The 20,356-nt window shown below is 40.1% G+C and overlaps 1 protein-coding gene across 3 annotated transcripts in view; it reads right to left on the bottom strand.

Annotated features, from left to right (window-relative positions):
* chata (choline O-acetyltransferase a) overlaps nucleotides 1–19,698 on the bottom strand; it is a 28,150-nt gene extending 8,452 nt beyond the window's left edge. Inside the window, exons 1-8 of one of the 3 annotated variants that reach the window (XM_034185541.1) lie at nucleotides 19,450–19,698; nucleotides 19,062–19,170; nucleotides 18,527–18,718; nucleotides 17,215–17,333; nucleotides 8,378–8,431; nucleotides 3,585–3,765; nucleotides 1,298–1,475; nucleotides 1,017–1,186 (exon numbers count right to left, since the gene is read on the bottom strand). In XM_034185541.1, coding sequence (XP_034041432.1) covers nucleotides 1,017–1,186; nucleotides 1,298–1,475; nucleotides 3,585–3,765; nucleotides 8,378–8,431; nucleotides 17,215–17,333; nucleotides 18,527–18,718; nucleotides 19,062–19,109 — 942 coding nt within the window. In that variant the 5' untranslated portion in view covers nucleotides 19,110–19,170; nucleotides 19,450–19,698. Of the gene's footprint in view, nucleotides 1–1,016; nucleotides 1,187–1,297; nucleotides 1,476–3,584; nucleotides 3,766–8,377; nucleotides 8,432–17,214; nucleotides 17,334–18,526; nucleotides 18,719–19,061; nucleotides 19,246–19,449 lie in introns of those variants that run through there. The other 2 variants (XM_034185542.1, XM_034185543.1) reach the window with 2 other exon arrangements.
* Nucleotides 19,699–20,356: the final 658 nt, after the last annotated feature.

Here is a 20,356-nt window from a genome sequence, read left to right as displayed (position 1 = left end):
ACCTGCGTCTGCACATAACAGTAAATTTCTCATATAAAATGTACTTTAAGTAAAAGTACTGAGTAAAAGTAAAATCCAAAACGAGTGAAGAGTGAAACGGCAACACGAAAAGAAAGAGTGTGGTGTCTGGAGAAATCAGGAGGGGGGCCTCAGCCCCTATAAAAGGCTGGATCCGCCTCTGGTGGATGGATGTATGTAGCTGTAAATGAAGTTACCATTCTTTTTCCTGGAAAACCCACACACACTTTTCTTTAAACGCAACAGCCAAGCTCTTGTGAAACAGAACAGTCATTTATAGCTACACAGTTGTGCCAAATATAAGGAAAAGTAAATAAATTAATAAACAAAGCTTTCCATGCATCACCACCACCAACCACTGCAAAGCAGCTCTTCTCTGCGAACATTTCAAATAAAATAAATTAAATGAAACAGAAACGCTGGCTCGTTTTGTCGGTAGTTTTCCTCTTATGTGTGTGTTAACTCTGACCGTGTGCTGCACTCCAGTGCATGTGTGCGTGCGTCAGTGTGTGTGCATTTGGTGTCCAACGCGCAGATGGTTTTCATCCTTCACAGTTTCCTCTTCCTCAGTGGGGGCGCAGATTCAACCTGTCATATTCTTTTTAACTTGTTTTACGTCAAACACTACACATGTTGCAGGGCTGAAAGGCGCTGCGCCCTGGCTGAAGATATCTGTATCTCGGACTGTATCTGCTGTGCTCTGGCTTACTTTCACCTCTGCAAACAGGCATTGCCCAGTCAAATTTCATCTACTTTTATACTGTAGTAATGAGTAACGAAGATGTTGCAGAGAAATGTGTTGGAGTTAAAGTACACATTTTACTGAGAAAATATAGTGGAGTAAAAGTGAAAGCCAGAAATGTAAATAACGAATTACAGATACCTCAAAATTCTACTTAAGTACAGTAACTAAGTATTTCTACTTCGCTACATTACAACACTGATTTTCAGATATTTCTGAGACACTCCACCTCAGAGGCTGACTTGTGCCCACTAACCTGCATGGGCTTGTCATACCATCGGTTGCCGCCATTTTTGGCCACTCCTCCTCCATGCAGCATCATCATGGCTCGTGTGCCGTCGCTCAGCTCAGGCCCAGATGCCTCATCCAGGCAGACCAGGCACAGGCAGCGCTCAATCATATCGAGAGAGTCTCTGTTGGTAGACTCTAGAGCACGACAAGACAAATGTCCCTTCTACTCACTGAAACGGACTTAGCACCACCACAATTCACCTGCAGTTTTTCAACTCTACTCAAGAAGCTGTGTTCATAGCCTACCTCTCATGAGCACACTGCGAGACTCCGCCCACTCAGTGCGTCCATCTGTGGTGAGGACACCGATAGGTGGGAGCTGTTCTTCTTGGCTGGCAGCCATCTTGGCAGTCTTCTGCAGCTGAGTCAGCAGATCTCTTTCATTCAGTCGACGGAAGTTGATCACCACATCTAGCACAAAGAACTGGACCGAGGTCCAAATTGAACACAAGTTGTCACTTTTCCTTGTCTTTCTGTTATGGTTTGCCTATGTTATGGTTTGTCCCATGTCTGTGTCTGCCCTCCCACCCACTGATCTACTGTCTGGTCCCTGTCCTTGATTATCTGTTTGTTAAACTTCAGTCACTTGTTGAGTTCGGTCTTAGTTTTGTTTTGTTGATGTGTTTTCTGGTCTTACCTTTGATTTTCTAGTTTGTAGTCTTCGTTCCTTTTGGAGTTGGTATTTTATTAGGCCTTTGGTATTTTATTTTGATCACTGTTGGTTTTGGGTGGTGTAACTGTCACGGATCATTATTGCCTCTGCTCCTGTTGGTCACGCCCCATCTGTCACTGAACCCTCTTGTCTCCTGCACCAGTCATCCATTATCTTGTTCCCGTCTGACCACGCTCTCCTTCCTGAATGTTCTCCGCACTTGTCTTTCACCATGCCCTGATTTTGCAGTGTATTTAAGCCTCGTTTGAAATGATTGTCACTGCCAGTTCGTTGTGCTTTTTGCCTTGTGCTTCTGCATCGTTCCAACCTTTGTATTGTATTCATCACCATTGTTTAGTTATTCTTCTGCCAAGCTGTCTATGACCCCACTGTGTTTTTTGGACCTCGCTCTCATCATTGCCTTTGAACTTTGGCTCACTGTGTTTTGAACTTTGCTCGTTTTTTTGGACTATGCCTCTGCCTCACATCTGTCTGTTACCTCCACCTTGCTGACTGCCAAACTGTGTACCAAACCTCTGCCTGATTTCTGGATAAAGCTTTTTTGATTACTCTTGCGCCACAGTCTGAGTCTCCATTTGTGTCCATCCGCTTTCTGTGCCACGCGTTCGCATTCCTTGACACTGTCTAATCATAGCGGGACATTATGCTGCAGGCTGCAGGGCCACATGGCCAGTGTCGCACAGGGGGAGGGTCCACTGGTCCTACGGTCCACTGGTCCTAACCTCTTTATATTATTTGATGGTGTATATTACAACCCCAAACTGATTTTAAAATTCACAAATAAATGTAATACTTTCAAATAGGTAACGAACCAGATCCAGTTGTGTTCAATTTACAAAATTAAAACATATGATTCTGTTGACATGCACCATTAATCACCTTTAATTATACTGTTGTCCATAAATCTGTTGAATTGAAAATCAACAAATAATGGTAATTCAGTATAATTAAATGTTTTTTTTTAATTGTCACACTTTTGTAACATTACTTAACCTACTTTAGTGCAACATATAGCCTACCATAAATGTAAAAAACAAATCCAACATGTTCTCCTTATTATGAGGACTAGGACTACTGGACCCTAGGACTAGCGGGAAGTTCCCATCGCATAGAGGAAGATTTGTTACCGAATAATATGGACACGTGTTGAGGTATGTGTGATTGGCCCTCCGAGTGGAGGCTAGTAGATATTTTAGTAAATTAAACTTTCCATTTGTAATTTCATTCTGATGTTTACTGAATTTGTATCTTGTAAAGATCCACATTAATAAAGAATGAAGTCCTTTAGCATTCATAAGCACCCGTGCTTTACTGTATATGTCTACATGGGAGTGCGCCCCCTCATGGAGGCTGTCATGTTGCACTACCGTGTTGATAAAGCAGCCCAAAAGGGACATACTTGTTCCACTTTTCACACTTTGCAGCATAGCCAGAAGAGTGAATAAAAAGAAGAAGAATCAGTGGTTTCTCCCATGTGCTACTGCTTGTTAGTCAAATGAATTTAACTTGAATTCAGTTCAACTGAGCTATACAGCATCAAATCACAGCATAAGTCATGACAAAGTGCAAATGCATGCTACAAAATTTAACCCTAACCCTAATTGGTGATGGCATAATGCAATTTGCAACCTCACCACTCGACGCGCTAAATCCTACACACCGCAGCTTTAACTTTTATTTACTTTTATTGCATGCAACAACAACAACAAAAAGCTTTTTAAAAAAATAATCTATTTTTTACTGTATTCTCGCCCGTGTGTTTGTGGTGCATTTTTCAAATTCACATACACTTCATAAGGATCACAGAGTGTCGTACTGCAGGCTATGACTGTTTTCATTTCGGCTTTCATTCTGTATGACCTGATTTTTGCAGGCCACGATGATGTGTTCAGGCTCTGGCATCACGCTGCTCTTCTGGGCCACAAGCGTGTCTCTTTCGGGCCCTGGTAGACGGTAGGAGGTGAAAAGACGATAGTACTGGTCCATGCACAGAGGCGTTCCAGCTAGCTGACCCCGGGCATAATCCACAGGCAGGGCATGTCTACATACACACACACACACAGCTCCTGTCTGGCTTCTTTCCTTCATATGTATGTGCTGATATTTCTGAACAGAATTGACTTGTAATTGCCTTCATAATCGAGCTGTGGCCAGAGGGTGGAAAAAAAAGTGGTCTACCCCACCCCATCTTATAACTATATGAAACCTGCATTTATATGCCTACTAATAGAAAATCACGGTTGTATGATTTTTAAGTGTGCACAACATGGTGAAATAACCCCTTCATTGTGAAATCAATACAGAAGCCCCTAATCTATGATTTTCTGAGGTTATATAAACAAAATGGATATCTAATCCATGATATTTGTAGAAAATACACATTAGCACGATATTTTCAGTCACTTCTGTGGAAAAAAGTATGATCCTGTGATAATCTTTACCCTTTGTTCTTGTAATTTTGGTTATGTTATGCTCAGAAACATTTTTGTCTTATTTCTGATTGCAGAATGGGTAGAATAGCAATGTTTTTGCTTTTGTAGAGATGTAATCTGTAGATTGAAAAGATGTGATTATTTGCACTTGAACTTGCACCTGAATTCATTTTATTGTCCAAAAAATTCTGCTCATTCCTTTCAGTTGCAAGATGGAACTCTGTGAAGAACCCCCAAAGAAGAGAAGACAAATAAATATTTCACGCTGCCTAATCTGTAATGAAGTGCTTGGAAAGTCAGAAAAGAATGTTGTCCATTCTCCCCAGGTTGAAGGACTGAACACGATATTTCAGGCTGTAGAGAAATGAAAAGATGCCCTCTATGAACGACTATCTGGAAATAGAGAAGACATTTTGAACGGGGCTATCAAAATTAAATATAAAGATTATAGAGCATCATATACGAGTACGACAAACCTTGGTTCTGTTAAAACGGACATATCAGAGGATGTGTTTCCTTCAACTAGTGCCCAGTCTGATACTTATATTGGGAGTCAACTAAGTAGAAATGATTCCTCAAGATTTAACATACGAACAGACTGTTTTGTTTGTGATAAGTCGTACATAAGGGGTAAAAAACTCATTGCAATTTCTACAGGAACAGGTGAATCCACTAGGCAGAAAATGCTTACAGCAGCAGATGATAGACAAGACCATCCCATCAGTCTTAGAAAGATGTCCTACCCTGATCTATTTGCATTTGACGCAAAATATCACAGGGATTGCTACACAGGTTATATACACTCAACAAAAATATAAATGCAACACTTTTGGTTTTGCTCCCATTTTGTATGAGATGAACTCAAAGATCTAAAACTTTTTCCACATACACAATATCACCATTTCCCTCAAATATTGTTCACAAACCAGTCTAAATCTGTGATAGTGAGCACTTCTCCTTTGCTGAGATAATCCATCCCACCTCACAGGTGTGCCATATCAAGATGCTGATTAGACACCATGATTAGTGCACAGGTGTGCCTTAGACTGTCCACAATAAAAGGCCACACTGAAAGGTGCAGTTTTATCACACAGCACAATGCCACAGATGTCACAAGATTTGAGGGAGCGTGCAATTGGCATGCTGACAGCAGGAATGTCAACCAGAGCTGTTGCTCGTGTATTGAATATTCATTTCTCTACCATAAGCCGTCTCCAAAGGCGTTTCAGAGAATTTGGCAGTACATCCAACCAGCCTCACAACCGCAGACCACGTGTAACCACACCAGCCCAGGACCTCCACATCCAGCATGTTCACCTCCAAGATCGTCTGAGACCAGCCACTCGGACAGCTGCTGAAACAATTGGTTTGCATAACCAAAGAATTTCTGCACAAACTGTCAGAAACCGTCTCAGGGAAGCTCATCTGCATGCTCGTCGTCCTCATCGGGGTCTCGACCTGACTCCAGTTCGACGTCTTAACCGACTTGAGTGGGCAAATGGTCACATTCGCTGGCGTTTGGCACATTGGAGAGGTGTTCTCTTCACGGATGAATCCCGGTTCACACTGTTCAGGGCAGATGGCAGACAGCGTGTGTGGCGTCGTGTGGGTGAGCGGTTTTCTGATGTCAATGTTGTGGATCGAGTGTCCCATGGTGGCGGTGGGGTTATGGTATGGGCAGGCGTCTGTTATGGATGAAGAACACAGGTTCATTTTATTGATGGCATTTTGAATGCACAGAGATACCGTGACAAGATCCTGAGGCCCATTGTTGTGCCATACATCCAAAAACATCACCTCATGTTGCAGCAGGATAATGCACAGCCCCATGTTGCAAGGATCTGTACACAATTCTTGGAAGCTGAAAATGTCCCAGTTCTTGCATGGCCGGCATACTCACTGGACATGTCACCCATTGAGCATGTTTGGGATGCTCTGGACCGGCGTATACGACAGTGTGTACCAGTTCCTGCCAATATCCAGCAACTTCGCACAGCCATTGAAGAGGAGTGGACCAACATTCCACAGGCCACATTTGACAACCTGATCAACTCTATGCGAAGGAGATGTGTTGCACTGCATGAGGCAAATGGTGGTCACACCAGATACTGACTGGTATCCCCCCCAATAAAACAAAACTGCTCCTTTCAGAGTGGCCTTTTATTGTGGACAGTCTAAGGCACACCTGTGCACTAATCATGGTGTCTAATCAGCATCTTGATATGGCACACCTGTGAGGTGGGATGGATTATCTCAGCAAAGGAGAAGTGCTCACTATCACAGATTTAGACTGGTTTGTGAACAATATTTGAGGGAAATGGTGATATTGTGTATGTGGAAAAAGTTTTAGATCTTTGAGTTCATCTCATACAAAATGGGAGCAAAACCAAAAGTGTTGCATTTATATTTTTGTTGAGTGTAAGTACAAACAATATTAAAGCTGCTAGGACAAAACTGGATTAATGGCGAGAATGGATTAATGGCATATGGCAAGGCTGCACTGAAACTGTACAGTTACTGTACATTAACAAGACTGTATTTTCAAAGACTAAAATGGTTGTACCACTCTCAGACTTGCATACAAAATTTGTTGGGGTTCTTCAGGAGGCTGGCATTGCAAAATCAAGCAGTTACTCTACTTGGAAACTGAAAGACAAACTAAAGAGTCACTTTGGGGATAAGTTGGTATCCATTGCGCAAACTGGCAAGTCTGAGCTTGTCTGCTCAAGTACTGTGATGGTTTTTGATGCATTGCAAAAAGTATCTAAACTCCACATCCAGCTTATTGAACAAGGTGAATATGAACTAGAAAGTGATATCATGCCACAGGATGATCAAGTCATTTTGCATAGGGCTGCTGGAATATTACGCAATGCAGTTCAAGGCAAAACATTTAAACATGATCATTATGCCTCTAGTGATGAATTTGAAATAGACCAGTGCAAAAAATTTGTTCCAGATGAACTGTATGATTTTGTTTTGTGGTGTACATCAAAATGTGACTATGATAATTCCACCCACCATTAAGAAGACTTGAGAAGAAAAGACATTGTAAAAGTTCTCGCTATATGTCACAACATCATTGCAGTGTCTTGTAATACCCAAACCCCAATAACTTTTGGACTTGGAGTCCAAATGCATCATGACTATGGCAGTAAGTGTCTCATTGATGTCCTCAGTTCTCTTGGCCATTCTATCTCCTATGATGAAGTGAGACGATTTGCCACTTCTTTGGCCAATGATCAGCTAACTAACACATCAGCAGTATACGTATGTCCCTAGAGGCATTTGTCCATTCAGTCCAGACAACACAGAAACAATTGTTGATGCTGCCATTGACAATTTTCATCAAAACGAGGAGACGCTGGATGGCAAAACCACAACCCACTTGATGGCAGTTGTTCTGTACCAAAGAAGTGTTCCTGATAAAGTGTCCTCCATACCCTGCACAACCCAGAAGTCCCTCACATTGTCCCGGGTTGAAGAAGAGTTGGTGACAAGGTACAATAAACCCCACATTAAACCTGATCCTTCTCTGCTGAATGAAAAGCTAAGTGAGAGAAGTGGTAGTTTAGAGTCTGCCCAAGTGAAGGACCTGGTATGGATGATGGCAACAACTGGAAGCTGAGGAGGAGGTAAAGGAGACTGATGACTAAGCTGGTGATCCCAATCATTGTCTAAATAAAGTCTGCTGAGGGTATGAAAAATACATCTCTACAAAAGCAGAAATATTACTATTCTACCCATTTGCAACCACAGAAATAAAACAAAAATGTTTCTCAGCATAATATACCAAAAATTACGCAAAATTACAGAAAGGGTTAAGATTATCACAGGATCATACTTTTTTCAACAAAAGTGACTGCAAATATCATGTTGATGTGTACTTTCTACAAATATCATGGATTACTTGAACTTGAACTTATTTATTTGGCACACAACTCGTCAATAACAATCGATATCCATTTTGTTCATATAAGATCAGAAAATCATAGAATAGGGCTGTATTTATTTCACAATTTTCAGATATAGCTGTAAAGAAGGGGTTAATTCGTGATGTTGTGCACACTTAAAAATCATACAACCATGATTTTCTATTAGTAGGCATATAAATGCATCAAACAAAACAGGTTTCATATAGTTATAAGATGGGGAGGGGTATGTCCCCTTTTTAGGGCCCTTTTTTGGCCTTGGCCACAGCACTATAATATGCTGACTTACGCATCAAGAAGAGTCTTGTACTCCAGAACTCCAGAAATTAAGTGTGCAGCAAACCTAGGAGAGGAGAGAAGTACTTAAAAAATATTTACACTCTCTACCTCAAATTAAAGGAAGTGATTCACTATATTTATCTTTCTTCATGTTTATTGAACAGCTTTATCAGTTATCACTGTAAACACTTTGTGTAAATCATCTGGTTGAGGAGTCGGTCACAGATCAATACTGTGGTAACCAAACCACAACATTCATTGCCTATTAATCTTTGGACCATGGCCTTCGAGGCCACAAGGTCTTCTGGGTAATGACCCTATCTGTCAGTGCACAGCACAGAAGTGTTCAATTCGATATAACTGATCAAAGCCAGTTTCACAGCAATTTATCGAGTCAGGCTGTTAGTGCACCAGGCTTTATGGTTTAATGATCATTTGTTTGCTCTGCTACTCTGGATACAGTATGAGAGACACTAGGCTCCATCTTACTTCCGATGCATAGTGTAAGTGTCATTGCTTGTTTTGACAAATATGCTTATTTTCACAACTAGTGCCAATGATTTTTCAATTAAAAGCCAAGTGCAGAGTTTTTTTCTGATATTTATATGCACGTTACTCATATACGCCTTACATAGGAGGGTTCATCATGCACATACACTCTGCTTGTACCCATTGGGATGTGCATTTGTGCTTATCTTCACTCATCACAGTACAATGAAAATAAATTGAAAACACTTTTAAAATTAGACAAAAATTAAAAACGAATGGAAAACACAAAACTTTAATAACTCTGGCTTGTACCATATTTTACGCTGGTTTTCTTTCTCTCTGGCTTCACAGATAGGAAGCACCAAAATGGTGCTGCCATAGAAGCAATGGAAGGCTGTATGCACCCGATGGGGTATAATAGAGATGTGGAGATGGGTGGAAACTGCACCTGTAAATTATGTTCTTGTGTGCTTTCATGTTTTGCATACAGATTTCTTCAGCAGAAAACCTCTCGGGTCAGTCTTCTATGGAGTCCACCATCAAAATACCAGTGGACCAGTTTCACACACATCACACTCTTAAAGGGAATGACATAAGATAATCTGTTTGGTTTAGTTAATGTTATGGTCAAAATATCTATATTAAAATAGCCAAGTGGCCTCTGTGTGCGTGTGTGCATGTGTGTGTATGGCATTGATTTGATCATGAAGAAACTGGGGAGAGCTGACATTTTCCATTTGTTATGCTTATGTATTTTGGGTCAAGGATGAATGCTGTTAAAATGGAAAGTTGATAGGAACAATATTTTTGGAGAAATTAGTGATATTAGCTAACAGTGAACAATGGACGTTGTGCTGCAATGCACTATGGAATTTCACAGTTTGGGGTTTTAAATGTTATTGTTGTTCATGTGAGTTGTTAGTGTTATTGATTTATTGTGGTTTTGTAGTTCAATTGTAGTTTTGTAGTTCAATTGGTGTAGTCAGTTTAGTTAAGTGTCATGTTGCCGTTACCATGAGTAAAACGTGTATTGTGTTTGATGTCTTCCACCACCGTCTCTGTTTGTGGGTGTGTAAAAATAGAAGCACATGCTTGTGGCAGAAAAGACAAGATGCTCTGTGTGTGTGCGTGCATATAACTTTGATCATGAACAAACTGGGGAGAGCTGACATTTGCTGTTTGGTATATTTCAGGTCAAGCATGAACGCCACCAAAATGGAGGACTAATAGGACTAATGTTTTTGGAGAAACTACAGATATTATCTAACAACACTGAACAATAGATGTTGATAATTACATTCTGGACTCATACGCCATTCCAGCAGGAGGCGGTAAATCATCTATATTAAAAGCATGCATGATTTTTTTTCGGAAATTCAGTGTAAGTACATAATATAAATATGTTAAAAATACAAAAATACATTGATAATTACAATAGTGTGTACATGATAACAAGAACCTAAACAATTTAGAAATACATTAAGACAGTAAATTAACGTTAAAAATTATGTAATTAACAGGAAATAAAAGGGTTGAGTTCTTCTTGTAAAAATTGTTGAGGTTTAAGGTTCTAAAAACATTCTGGACTCGCACACCATTTCAACTCATTATAGAAACTTTGCATAATTTATTACCACCCTTGAAAAATGTCACCTACCTATTTTATAAACACTACTCAATCTAGAGCCTGTCATGTATCTCACCATTGCTAAGTAAGAAGTGTAACATTCATATTTCAGTGTTATGGGGATCTTATGTAGAGTAGATGGTGCAAAAGGTGTACATAAATATGCTTGAATAAGCACAACTCAAGATCATCGCATGTTGGACGTTTTGTTGTAACAAATGTAGTTTTTATGAAACAGATGAACTGGTTAGGATTTGCTTGATGTATGTGTATAAATTTACACACAAATGAGGACAACATGATGTTTTCTAAACCTCTGTATCACAGCAGTAGTATAGTCTGGTGGAACGTTCTCATTTCTTCCCTCACATGGAGTACATGCTGCAGTACGAATACTGTTACATATGCAGATAATTAGCATATTAATTGGTGAAATATGTTTTAATTAGTGAAGCACTTTTTGAATATACATCTCACTCGTGTTCAGTATCACAGTGGTCATATTCCGTCATCGGGTACTTCATGTGGAGCAGATACTGAATGTGCTGTTATGATATTTGCATACATTTGCATAATAATTATTGGAGGCTGGATTTTGCTGACAGTTTGTCTGTGCTCTAACCTTTTGAACAAATTGACCAATGTGCTGCTTTTTCGGCAGACACCCCTGTTCTGGGATTTGAAGGACAAAGGTCAAGTTCAAATTTTTCTTTCATCATTATTATTATTATTATTATTATTATTATTATTATTATTATTATTATTATTATTATTATGTATATTTGGATATGGTTGGGAACAATGTGGTTCTCTGAGCTCAAGGTCACTGTCAACTATCAAGGTCAAATATCAAGGGCAAGATTAAAGGTGTAAATACTTTAGGTTTGCTAACTTACTAATCAATGTAATCTCACAACACATCAAGTACAATATATTGCACATATCACTATGAATTTCCTTGCCTATGCACATTTCATATTTAACATTCTGAGATGCACATTAGGGTTAGGGTTAAAATAAGATTAATTTCTGCTTTCTTTTTTCCACTGTGACATCATCACCACCATCATCATCACTGATGAGTTTTTGGGACATGTATGAATTTTTGTGCGTTACCTTTCATACACTTTGCTGGAATTTTTTTTGTGCGGATAACTTGTACTAAATCAATGAAGGCTCTATTTCTTACTAAGTGCTTTTGGTTTGGTTGTAATAAAGCAATTAGTCTGGCCTCAGTTTAGGGGAAAAATGGTTAAAGGTCAACCAAATTTTGGGCCAAAGGGACTGGCCCCTGATTTACTAATCTGTGGCTTAGAGAATTGATTTTCTTCCTAGTGGAGTTTTCACTCAAATTCTCCATTGCTCAGCAGTGGAATGTTTATATTACACCATGAATACTTCATGTGGAGTACATGTTCCACCTTTGATCTTGCTATGACATACAATGCAACCGGAAATTACTCAGAGCATATCACTGTTTCCACATTTTGTTATGTTACAGCCTTATTCAAAAATGGAGTAAATTCATTTTCCCCTTAGAATTCTGCTCACAACACCCCATAATGACATAATTTTTTTTTTAAATTTGTGCACATTTATACTCAACAAAAATATAAACGCAACACTTTTGGTTTTGCTCCCATTTTGTATGAGATGAACTCAAAGATCTAAAACTTTTTCCACATACACAATATCACCATTTCCCTCAAATATTGTTCACAAACCAGTCTAAATCTGTGATAGTGAGCACTTCTCCTTTGCTGAGATAATCCATCCCACCTCACAGGTGTGCCATATCAAGATGCTGATTAGACACCATGATTAGTGCACAGGTGTGCCTTAGACTGTCCGCAATAAAAGGCCACTCTGAAAGGTGCAGTTTTGTTTTATTGGGGGGGATACCAGTCAGTATCTGGTGTGACCACCATTTGCCTCATGCAGTGCAACACATCTCCTTTGCATAGAGTTGATCAGGTTGTCAATTGTGGCCTGTGGAATGTTGGTCCACTCCTCTTCAATGGCTGTGCAAAGTTGCTGGATATTGGCAGGAATTGGTACACTCTGTCGTATACGCCGGTCCAGAGCATCCCAAACATGTTCAATGGGTGACATGTCCGGTGAGTATGCCGGCCATGCAAGAACTGGGACATTTTCAGCTTCCAAGAATTGTGTACAGATCCTTGCAACATGGGGCCGTGCATTATCCTGCTGCAACATGAGGTGATGTTCTTGGATGTATGGCACAACAATGGGCCTCAGGATCTTGTCACGGTATCTCTGTGCATTCAAAATGCCATCAATAAAATGCACCTGTGTTCTTCGTCCATAACAGATGCCTGCCCATACCATAACCCCACCGCCACCATGGGCCACTCGATCCACAACATTGACATCAGAAAACCGCTCACCCACACGACGCCACACGCTGTCTGCCATCTGCCCTGAACAGTGTGAACCGGGATTCATCCGTGAAGAGAACACCTCTCCAACGTGCCAAACGCCAGTGAATGTGAGCATTTGCCCACTCAAGTCAGTTACGACGACGAACTGGAGTCAGGTCAACACCCCGATGAGGACGACGAGCATGCAGATGAGCTTCCTTGAGATGGTTTCTGACAGTTTGTGCAGAAATTCTTTGGTTATGCAAACCGATTGTTTCACCAGCTGTCCAAGTGGCTGGTTTCAGACGATCTTGGAGGTGAACATGCTGGATGTGGAGGTCCTGGGCTGGTGTGGTTACACGTGGTCTGCGGTTGTGAGGCTGGTTGGATGTACTGCCAAATTCTCTGAAACGCCTTTGGAGACGGCTTATGGTAGAGAAATGAACATTCAATACACGAGCAACAGCTCTGGTTGACATTCCTGCTGTCAGCATGCCAATTGCACGCTCCCTCAAATCTTGCGACATCTGTGGCATTGTGCTGTGTGATAAAACTGCATCTTTCAGAGTGGCCTTTTATTGTGGACAGTCTAAGGCACACCTGTGCACTAATCATGGTGTCTAATCAGCATCTTGATATGGCACACCTGTGAGGTGGGATGGATTATCTCAGCAAAGGAGAAGTGCTCACTATCACAGATTTAGACTGGTTTGTGAACAATATTTGAGGGAAATGGTGATATTGTGTATGTGGAAAAAGTTTTAGATCTTTGAGTTCATCTCATACAAAATGGGAGCAAAACCAAAAGTGTTGCGTTTATATTTTTGTTGAGTGTTAAAGCTAAAAAACTAAGTATTCACACCATTTGCTCAATACTTTGTTGATGCACCTTTGACAGCAATTACAGCCTCATGTCTTCTTGAATATGATGCCACAAGCTTGGTGCACCTATCTTTGGGCAGTTTTGCCCATTCGTCTTTGCAGCACCTCTCAAGCTCCATCAGGTTTGATGGAGCGCATCAGTGCACAGACATCCTCAGATCTCTCCACATACATTCAGTCAGATTCAGGTCTGGGCTCTGGCTTGGTCACTCAAGAACATTCACAGAGTTGTCGTGAAGCCACTCCTTTGATATCTTAGCTGTGTGCTTTGGGTCATTGTTCTACTGAAAGATGAACCTTTGCCCCAGTCTGAGGTCAAGAGCCCTCTGGAGCAGGTTTTCATCCATGATGTCTCTGTACATTGCTGCATTCATTCTTCCCTCAATCCTGACTAGTCTCCCAATTCCTGCTGCTGAAAAACATCTGCACAGCATGATGCTGCCACCACCATGCTTCACTGTAGGGATGGTGCCTGGTTTCCTCCAAACATGATGCCTGGCATTCATACCAAAGAGTTCAATCTTTGTCTCATGAGACCAGAGAATTTTGTTTCTCATGGTCCGAGAGTACTTCAGGTACCTTTTGGCAAACTCCAGGCAGGCTGCCTTTACTACGGAGTGGCTTCCGTCTGGTCACTCTATCATACAGGCCTGATTGGTGGATCGCTGCAAAGATGGTTGTCTTTCTGGGAGGTTCTCCTCTCTCCACAGAGGATTGCTGGAGGTCTGACAGCATGACCATCGGTTTCTTGGTCACCTCCTTGACTAAGGCCCTTCTCCACGATCGTTCGGTTTCAGTCAATCAATCAATCAATCAATCAATCAATCAATCAATCAATCAACCAACCAACAACTTTATTAATCCCACAAGGGGCAATTTCATTTGAGCAGTCCATTAAAAATAAATAAATAAAGAAAATAAAGAAATAAAACAGGATGGCAGCCAGCTCTAGGAAGAGTCCTGGTGGATCTGAAATTCTTCCGTTTAGAGATGATGCAGGCCACTGAGCTCACTGGGACCTTCAAAGTAGCAGAAATGTTTCTGTACGCTTCCCCAGATCTGTGCCTGGAGACAATCTTGTCTTGAAGGTCTACAGACAATTACTTTGACTTTATGCTTGGTTTGTGCTCTGACCTGCACTGTCAACTGTGAGACCTTATATGTAGACAGGTGTGTGTCTTTCCAGATCATGTCCAGTCAACTGAATTTACCCCAGGTGAACTCCAATTAAGCTGTAAAAACATCTCAGGGATGATCAGTGGAAATTGGGATGCACCTGAGCTCAGTTTTGAGCTTCATGGGAAAGGCTGTGAATACTTATGTACACGTGATTTCTTAATTTTTTATTTTTTAAAAAACTTGCAAAAATCTAAAAAAAAACCCCCACCTTTTTTCATATTGTCATTATGGGGTAATTGTGTGTAGAAATTTAGGGAAAAATTTATTTCATCCATTTTGGAATAACATAAAATGTGGAAAAAGTGAAGCGTTGTGAATACTTTCCGGTTGCACCGCATGCACAAATTTGCACACTAAGGAGTGAAGCTTTATTTTTTCTTTCTCCTAGCCATATCTCACCAGAGCTTAACAGTGGAAATTTCCTTTTCACATTATGGATAGCTAATGTCAAGTAGACAATTATTATTTCATACCTAACAGACTGGAGGTTTTCCACTGTTGTACCCCACAATGTGATGTATTTCTTCAATATATTATGTCAAACAAGAACATCAATGTGCTTCCATGGAGAAACAGATTTTTTTTTTTTTAATTTGGTACCTCAGCATTTTGGATGGTCATTGTCTACCCTAAATGCCTTTTTTTTTAAACAGAACAACATAAACAAAAAAATCATGAAAGTCTACGTCTTAGTTCAGTTCAACATTTTGCTGTGTTCAACAGCCAATAATAATAACGATAATATTATTATTATGAGAGAAGCGTTGCGCAGTGGTGCGAAGCTCAGTCATGGTACAGGAAGTACCAAAATTCAAATCCACAGTAAAACGGGAAATGTTCAAATGTCAAACACTTCCTGGATTGACAGACGAGATCCCATGGAATCTCGCGGGAACTCAGTGGCAAGCTCACACTCAAACAGGAAGTGCCGAATTCTCTGTCACAGTGAAACAGGAAATGTCCAGTTTTGAACACTTCCTGGCATGGGTGGAGCTAGAGCAGAGGCCAGGCTTTCACTGAACTCCGCTGAAATCTGATTGGACACATGTCACGGCACCACATGTCTGGTTGAAAGACCTGCATTTTCAAATCAGTGAGTCACATTGACTGCTAGGTTCCTCCTGTCCAGTAATTAGTGCTGTGTACCAGAAAAAGTTCTAATCCACCTTAGTAGAAGAAGAAAAGTGTTTGCTTCAGATTTGAACTGAACATGTCGTTTGAACTATGGACTTCTAATCACACCAAACTTATATTGGTGAGTAAATGACAGTATTTTATGGCAGAAATGGGGGCCAAGTTGTTAAAAGCAGCATTTCTCCTTTAATTCAGGTTGCCTTATATACACATTTAAGCTAACAGACAGCAGCTGGTTCATGCTATATGGCTTATTAGTGCAGCAGATAATCCTTCAAATGGTGATACAAGCATCAAATTCAGCACAAATACAGCTGGAGCAAAATTAACGGAGCAACTTTAACTTCTGACCCCTCTACAAACTGAAACTGACCTTTGTCACCTTTCTTGCTGCTTTTATCTCATAACTCCATAACATTCACAGATAGTTCAAACTATACCTTTTTGGAATCTTTATGATCAAGCAAATAATGTGGTGTAGTTTTCTATATGATTGGAGCATCTTTTAATTTTGACCCCTGTGACCTCTGCAAAGCTTTTTTATCCCATGGGAACTCTCCCTACCCACCTAAGCGGCTCAAGAATATGGACAGCATGTCTATAAATGACATTTACATGACAATTTATATGACAATATTGAGCTGTGATAATTTGGCCATATTGTACAGCCCTACTGTCAACTAGCTGAAAACTTTGAATATTAATTTACATCTACATTTTAAAAAATGCTTAAAGTGGTAGGGGGTTAAGAGGGCTGTAATGGGGGGGGGGGGGGGGGGGTCAGCTGAAAAGCTAAAAAAAGAAAAATGCTTAAAAAGGTGGGGGGTATATGGAGCAGAACCCCTCTCCGGAAACTGAAAGGTAAAATAAGGAAAATGCTTAAAAAAGCAGGGGGTCTGAAAGGTTTTTGCCATGCTAATGCTCCCCTGAAGCATTTACTCAAAATAATGTCTGAAGGACCTAAATTACATGGTGAGATGCTGACGAGCTTCGCTCGTTCATGTCTGCGGCATATGCATAATAATAATAATAATAATAATAATAACAATAATAATAATAATAACAATAATAATGACACCATCATCATCATTATTATATCACTGTATTAGTTGATGAGCTTTTGCTGTTTGTGAGCTTTTGCTCTTTACCTCTTACCGTAAAGAGTCGATGGGAGCCCTGAAGTTCTGCTGTGAGAACACCATAGCAGGACTGGAATTGACTGGCAGAGGCAGTCTGTTGTTCAGGTACATGTCATTCAGCCAGAACTCGTACACCTACAGGAACAAACACAATCATTCTGCATACAGTATAAAGTGTGTAGTGTCAACACATGAAAGCAATCCTCTGCTGCCACTGTCAAACTGATCAAGACTTTTTTACCCAATTAAAATCTAAACCTGTAATTTTGTGTTACCAAACATAAATTTCTCATATGGCCCAGCAGATCTTAAGATCCCTTTTTATGATTTTCTGAACTCTGCCATCAGAAATGTATCTGTATTTGGTAAAAATGTTGAACTTGGTGAAAACATTCACTTATCTTGGCACTGACATTCATGTCTCTTGGTCCTCACCCTTTGAGATCGAAAGATGCCTGGGAAGAGCTTATGAAGTCATTAGGTCGCTGGACAGAGATGTTTGGCATTGATGATATCTTTGCAGGAGAATGAAGGTCCGTGTCTTTAGGGTACTGTGCTTCATGTCTTGCTATATGCTTGAGTGACTCGAACCAATAACTTATGGTAACGGCTGTATATCTTTGGTACCAGGTCTCTCTGGAGGATCCTTGGGTACTGCTGAAATGACTTTGTGCTAAATGAGCAGTTAGGGAGTCTCGCTTTCATTATGAGCAAGCATCAACTTTGACATTTTGGCCGTGATGCATTTCTCTGTGCATGATTCAGCACACAGGTGTGTGAGTGTTGAGGACCCCAGTGGCTGGAGGAGGCCAAGGGGATGCGCACAGTTCTCCTGGCTGCAGCAGATACATGGATATTTTATATATGTAAGAATGAACCGGCTGTATGCCTGAGTGGTTGCCATCCAGGACGCAGCACTGTCCGTGGTGTTGTGGATGTAGTGAAACACGGCACCTTTGCAAGCTTCTAGACTTGACTTGGACTGAGAAGCATGGTTTTGACTAAGGATACAGATAGTGTGAGCAGGAATCAAACCCGGGTCTACATGTTGGTAAACCAGCTCTTTATCCCACTGAGCTACTCTGCTTTTAAAATAAATAAATAAATTCTTTCATTCATTCATTTCAAAATTTCTTAATGTTGCTCACCTCTCATTGCACTGACGCATGTCAACGAATGAAGTCATGAACAAGATCTTGTTTTACAAAAACACCAATTTACACGTTTTTAAATCCTAAATATTATCACACATTTTAGCTTCATGATCAAACACAAATGTACTTGAATTTACTTTTATTTATTTATTTTGACATGTATAATTTTCTCACCCAGTTTGCCTCACTCTCCTTCCTCTCCTCGAGTTTGCTCTGTAATAGCTCCCCCACTCCACCAGGGGCACAAAACTCCTCCACTAACTTTTGGGTCCTGCTGAACTGTTCCTCTGTGAGCAGGTGCTTCATGCACCTCAGGTACACCTCTGCTGTGTCTGTCAGGGCCGGCAGCGGCAGCTTCGGCAGAACCTGACCGGAGGTTGGAATGAAAAACAAATCAGTAAATTCTACTCATAGCCAATATTTTCTTAAAATTATGAAAAGATTAATTAATTAAAAATTTGTATAAATTTAATTAAAAATGTAATTGTATCCTAATGTGTAAAAATGAAATTACTCGTACAATTTTTTTTTCAAAATAAGAGTATGTTCTTAAAGCTATGTCAAACAGTTTTAAGTTATTTTTACTTTTTGAACCTTTTAGTTTGTTTGATCTTTATGCTTTGATTAATATTACTAAAAATTATGATTTTCATTCACATCCCAATAAATCTGAGTTTGTATACATCTAAGTCAGATATAGTATATTCACATCACCGCCGCCTAAATCTTTGGAGGCATCTCGGTTCAGAACTGGCATGCTGGCTGTGCAGAGGTGCTTTATTCTGGAAGCTTGATCCCTGCTGAGTCTGATTCTGTGTCTGCAAATAAAGCAGACATCAAAGACAGGCAACTTAAAGTGTCATACACTGACACAATATCACTGTCTGTCTATCTGGGAGTAGCTGGAACACTTAATGAAGCCAAATGTGCAATGCAAATTACAAAACAGCTATTTAACCAAATATTTTTTTTAATCCACCTTTGAAGCGTTCATATTCATGCATCTTTATTCTTAAATGTGTTTGCATGCTGTGCCATAAATGGCATTGCCAAATTTTCCCATTGTGAAGGAATGCATCACATAAAACTGGACTTACCTGCAGCAGAAAAAAGTAAGTCTCTTCTGTCTGGCTCAAGAAAGAAATCTAGGTTTGTTCGTCTGCACCGGAACCCATTGTGAAAATCTTCATTTTCTCTGCTAAATTTCACTATTGTGATCCGTTGTCATCTTGAGCATCTTCCATCTCCAGCGTGGAAAGTGCGCAACTGGCTCAGGAGAGATGCTGAGGGTACTTCACCCTCCTTACAGCCAGGCTCCTCCCAAAAGTCCTGCTATTCGTCCACAAGTTTATTTGGCACTTTTCCTCTCCACTCCACCTTATTTAGACACCGGCACATAGGATGTTTCACACACACACACACACACACACACACACACACACACACACACACACACACACACACACACACACACACACACACACACACACACACACACACACACACACACACACACACACACACACACACACACACACATATACACATATATATATATATACACAGTGGCTGGTTTTGCTGGGGGTCAGTTTAAATTGGTTGCAAACAGATGACAATAGAAAGCTGCATAGAATTATTTTATTACTGTATTAAATTTTTATTTGAATATTTTTTCACTATATATAAACACAGTGGCTGGTTTTGCTGGGGGTCAGTTTAAATTGGTTGCAAACAGATGACAATAGAAAGCTGCATAGAATTATTTTATCACTGTATTAAATTTTTATTTGAATATTTTTTCACTATATATATATATATATATATATATATATATATATATCACAATTGTGTGGTTATATTTCGGCAAAAAGCAACGAACTTTTTCTAAAGAAAGAAACCTCCCTCTCTCACACACACAAAATGATAAACCACCTTATTCTTATAATATTTCTTTAATTATGTACATGAATGTACATTTATGTACAAATCATAATGGCATTATGC

This window comes from Thalassophryne amazonica, chromosome 13 (assembly GCF_902500255.1).
Source record: "Thalassophryne amazonica chromosome 13, fThaAma1.1, whole genome shotgun sequence".
NCBI classification, from domain to species: Eukaryota; Metazoa; Chordata; class Actinopteri; order Batrachoidiformes; family Batrachoididae; genus Thalassophryne; species Thalassophryne amazonica.
The sequence above is the reverse complement of the archived record's forward strand: the minus strand, read 5'-3'. Positions and strand labels throughout refer to the sequence as shown.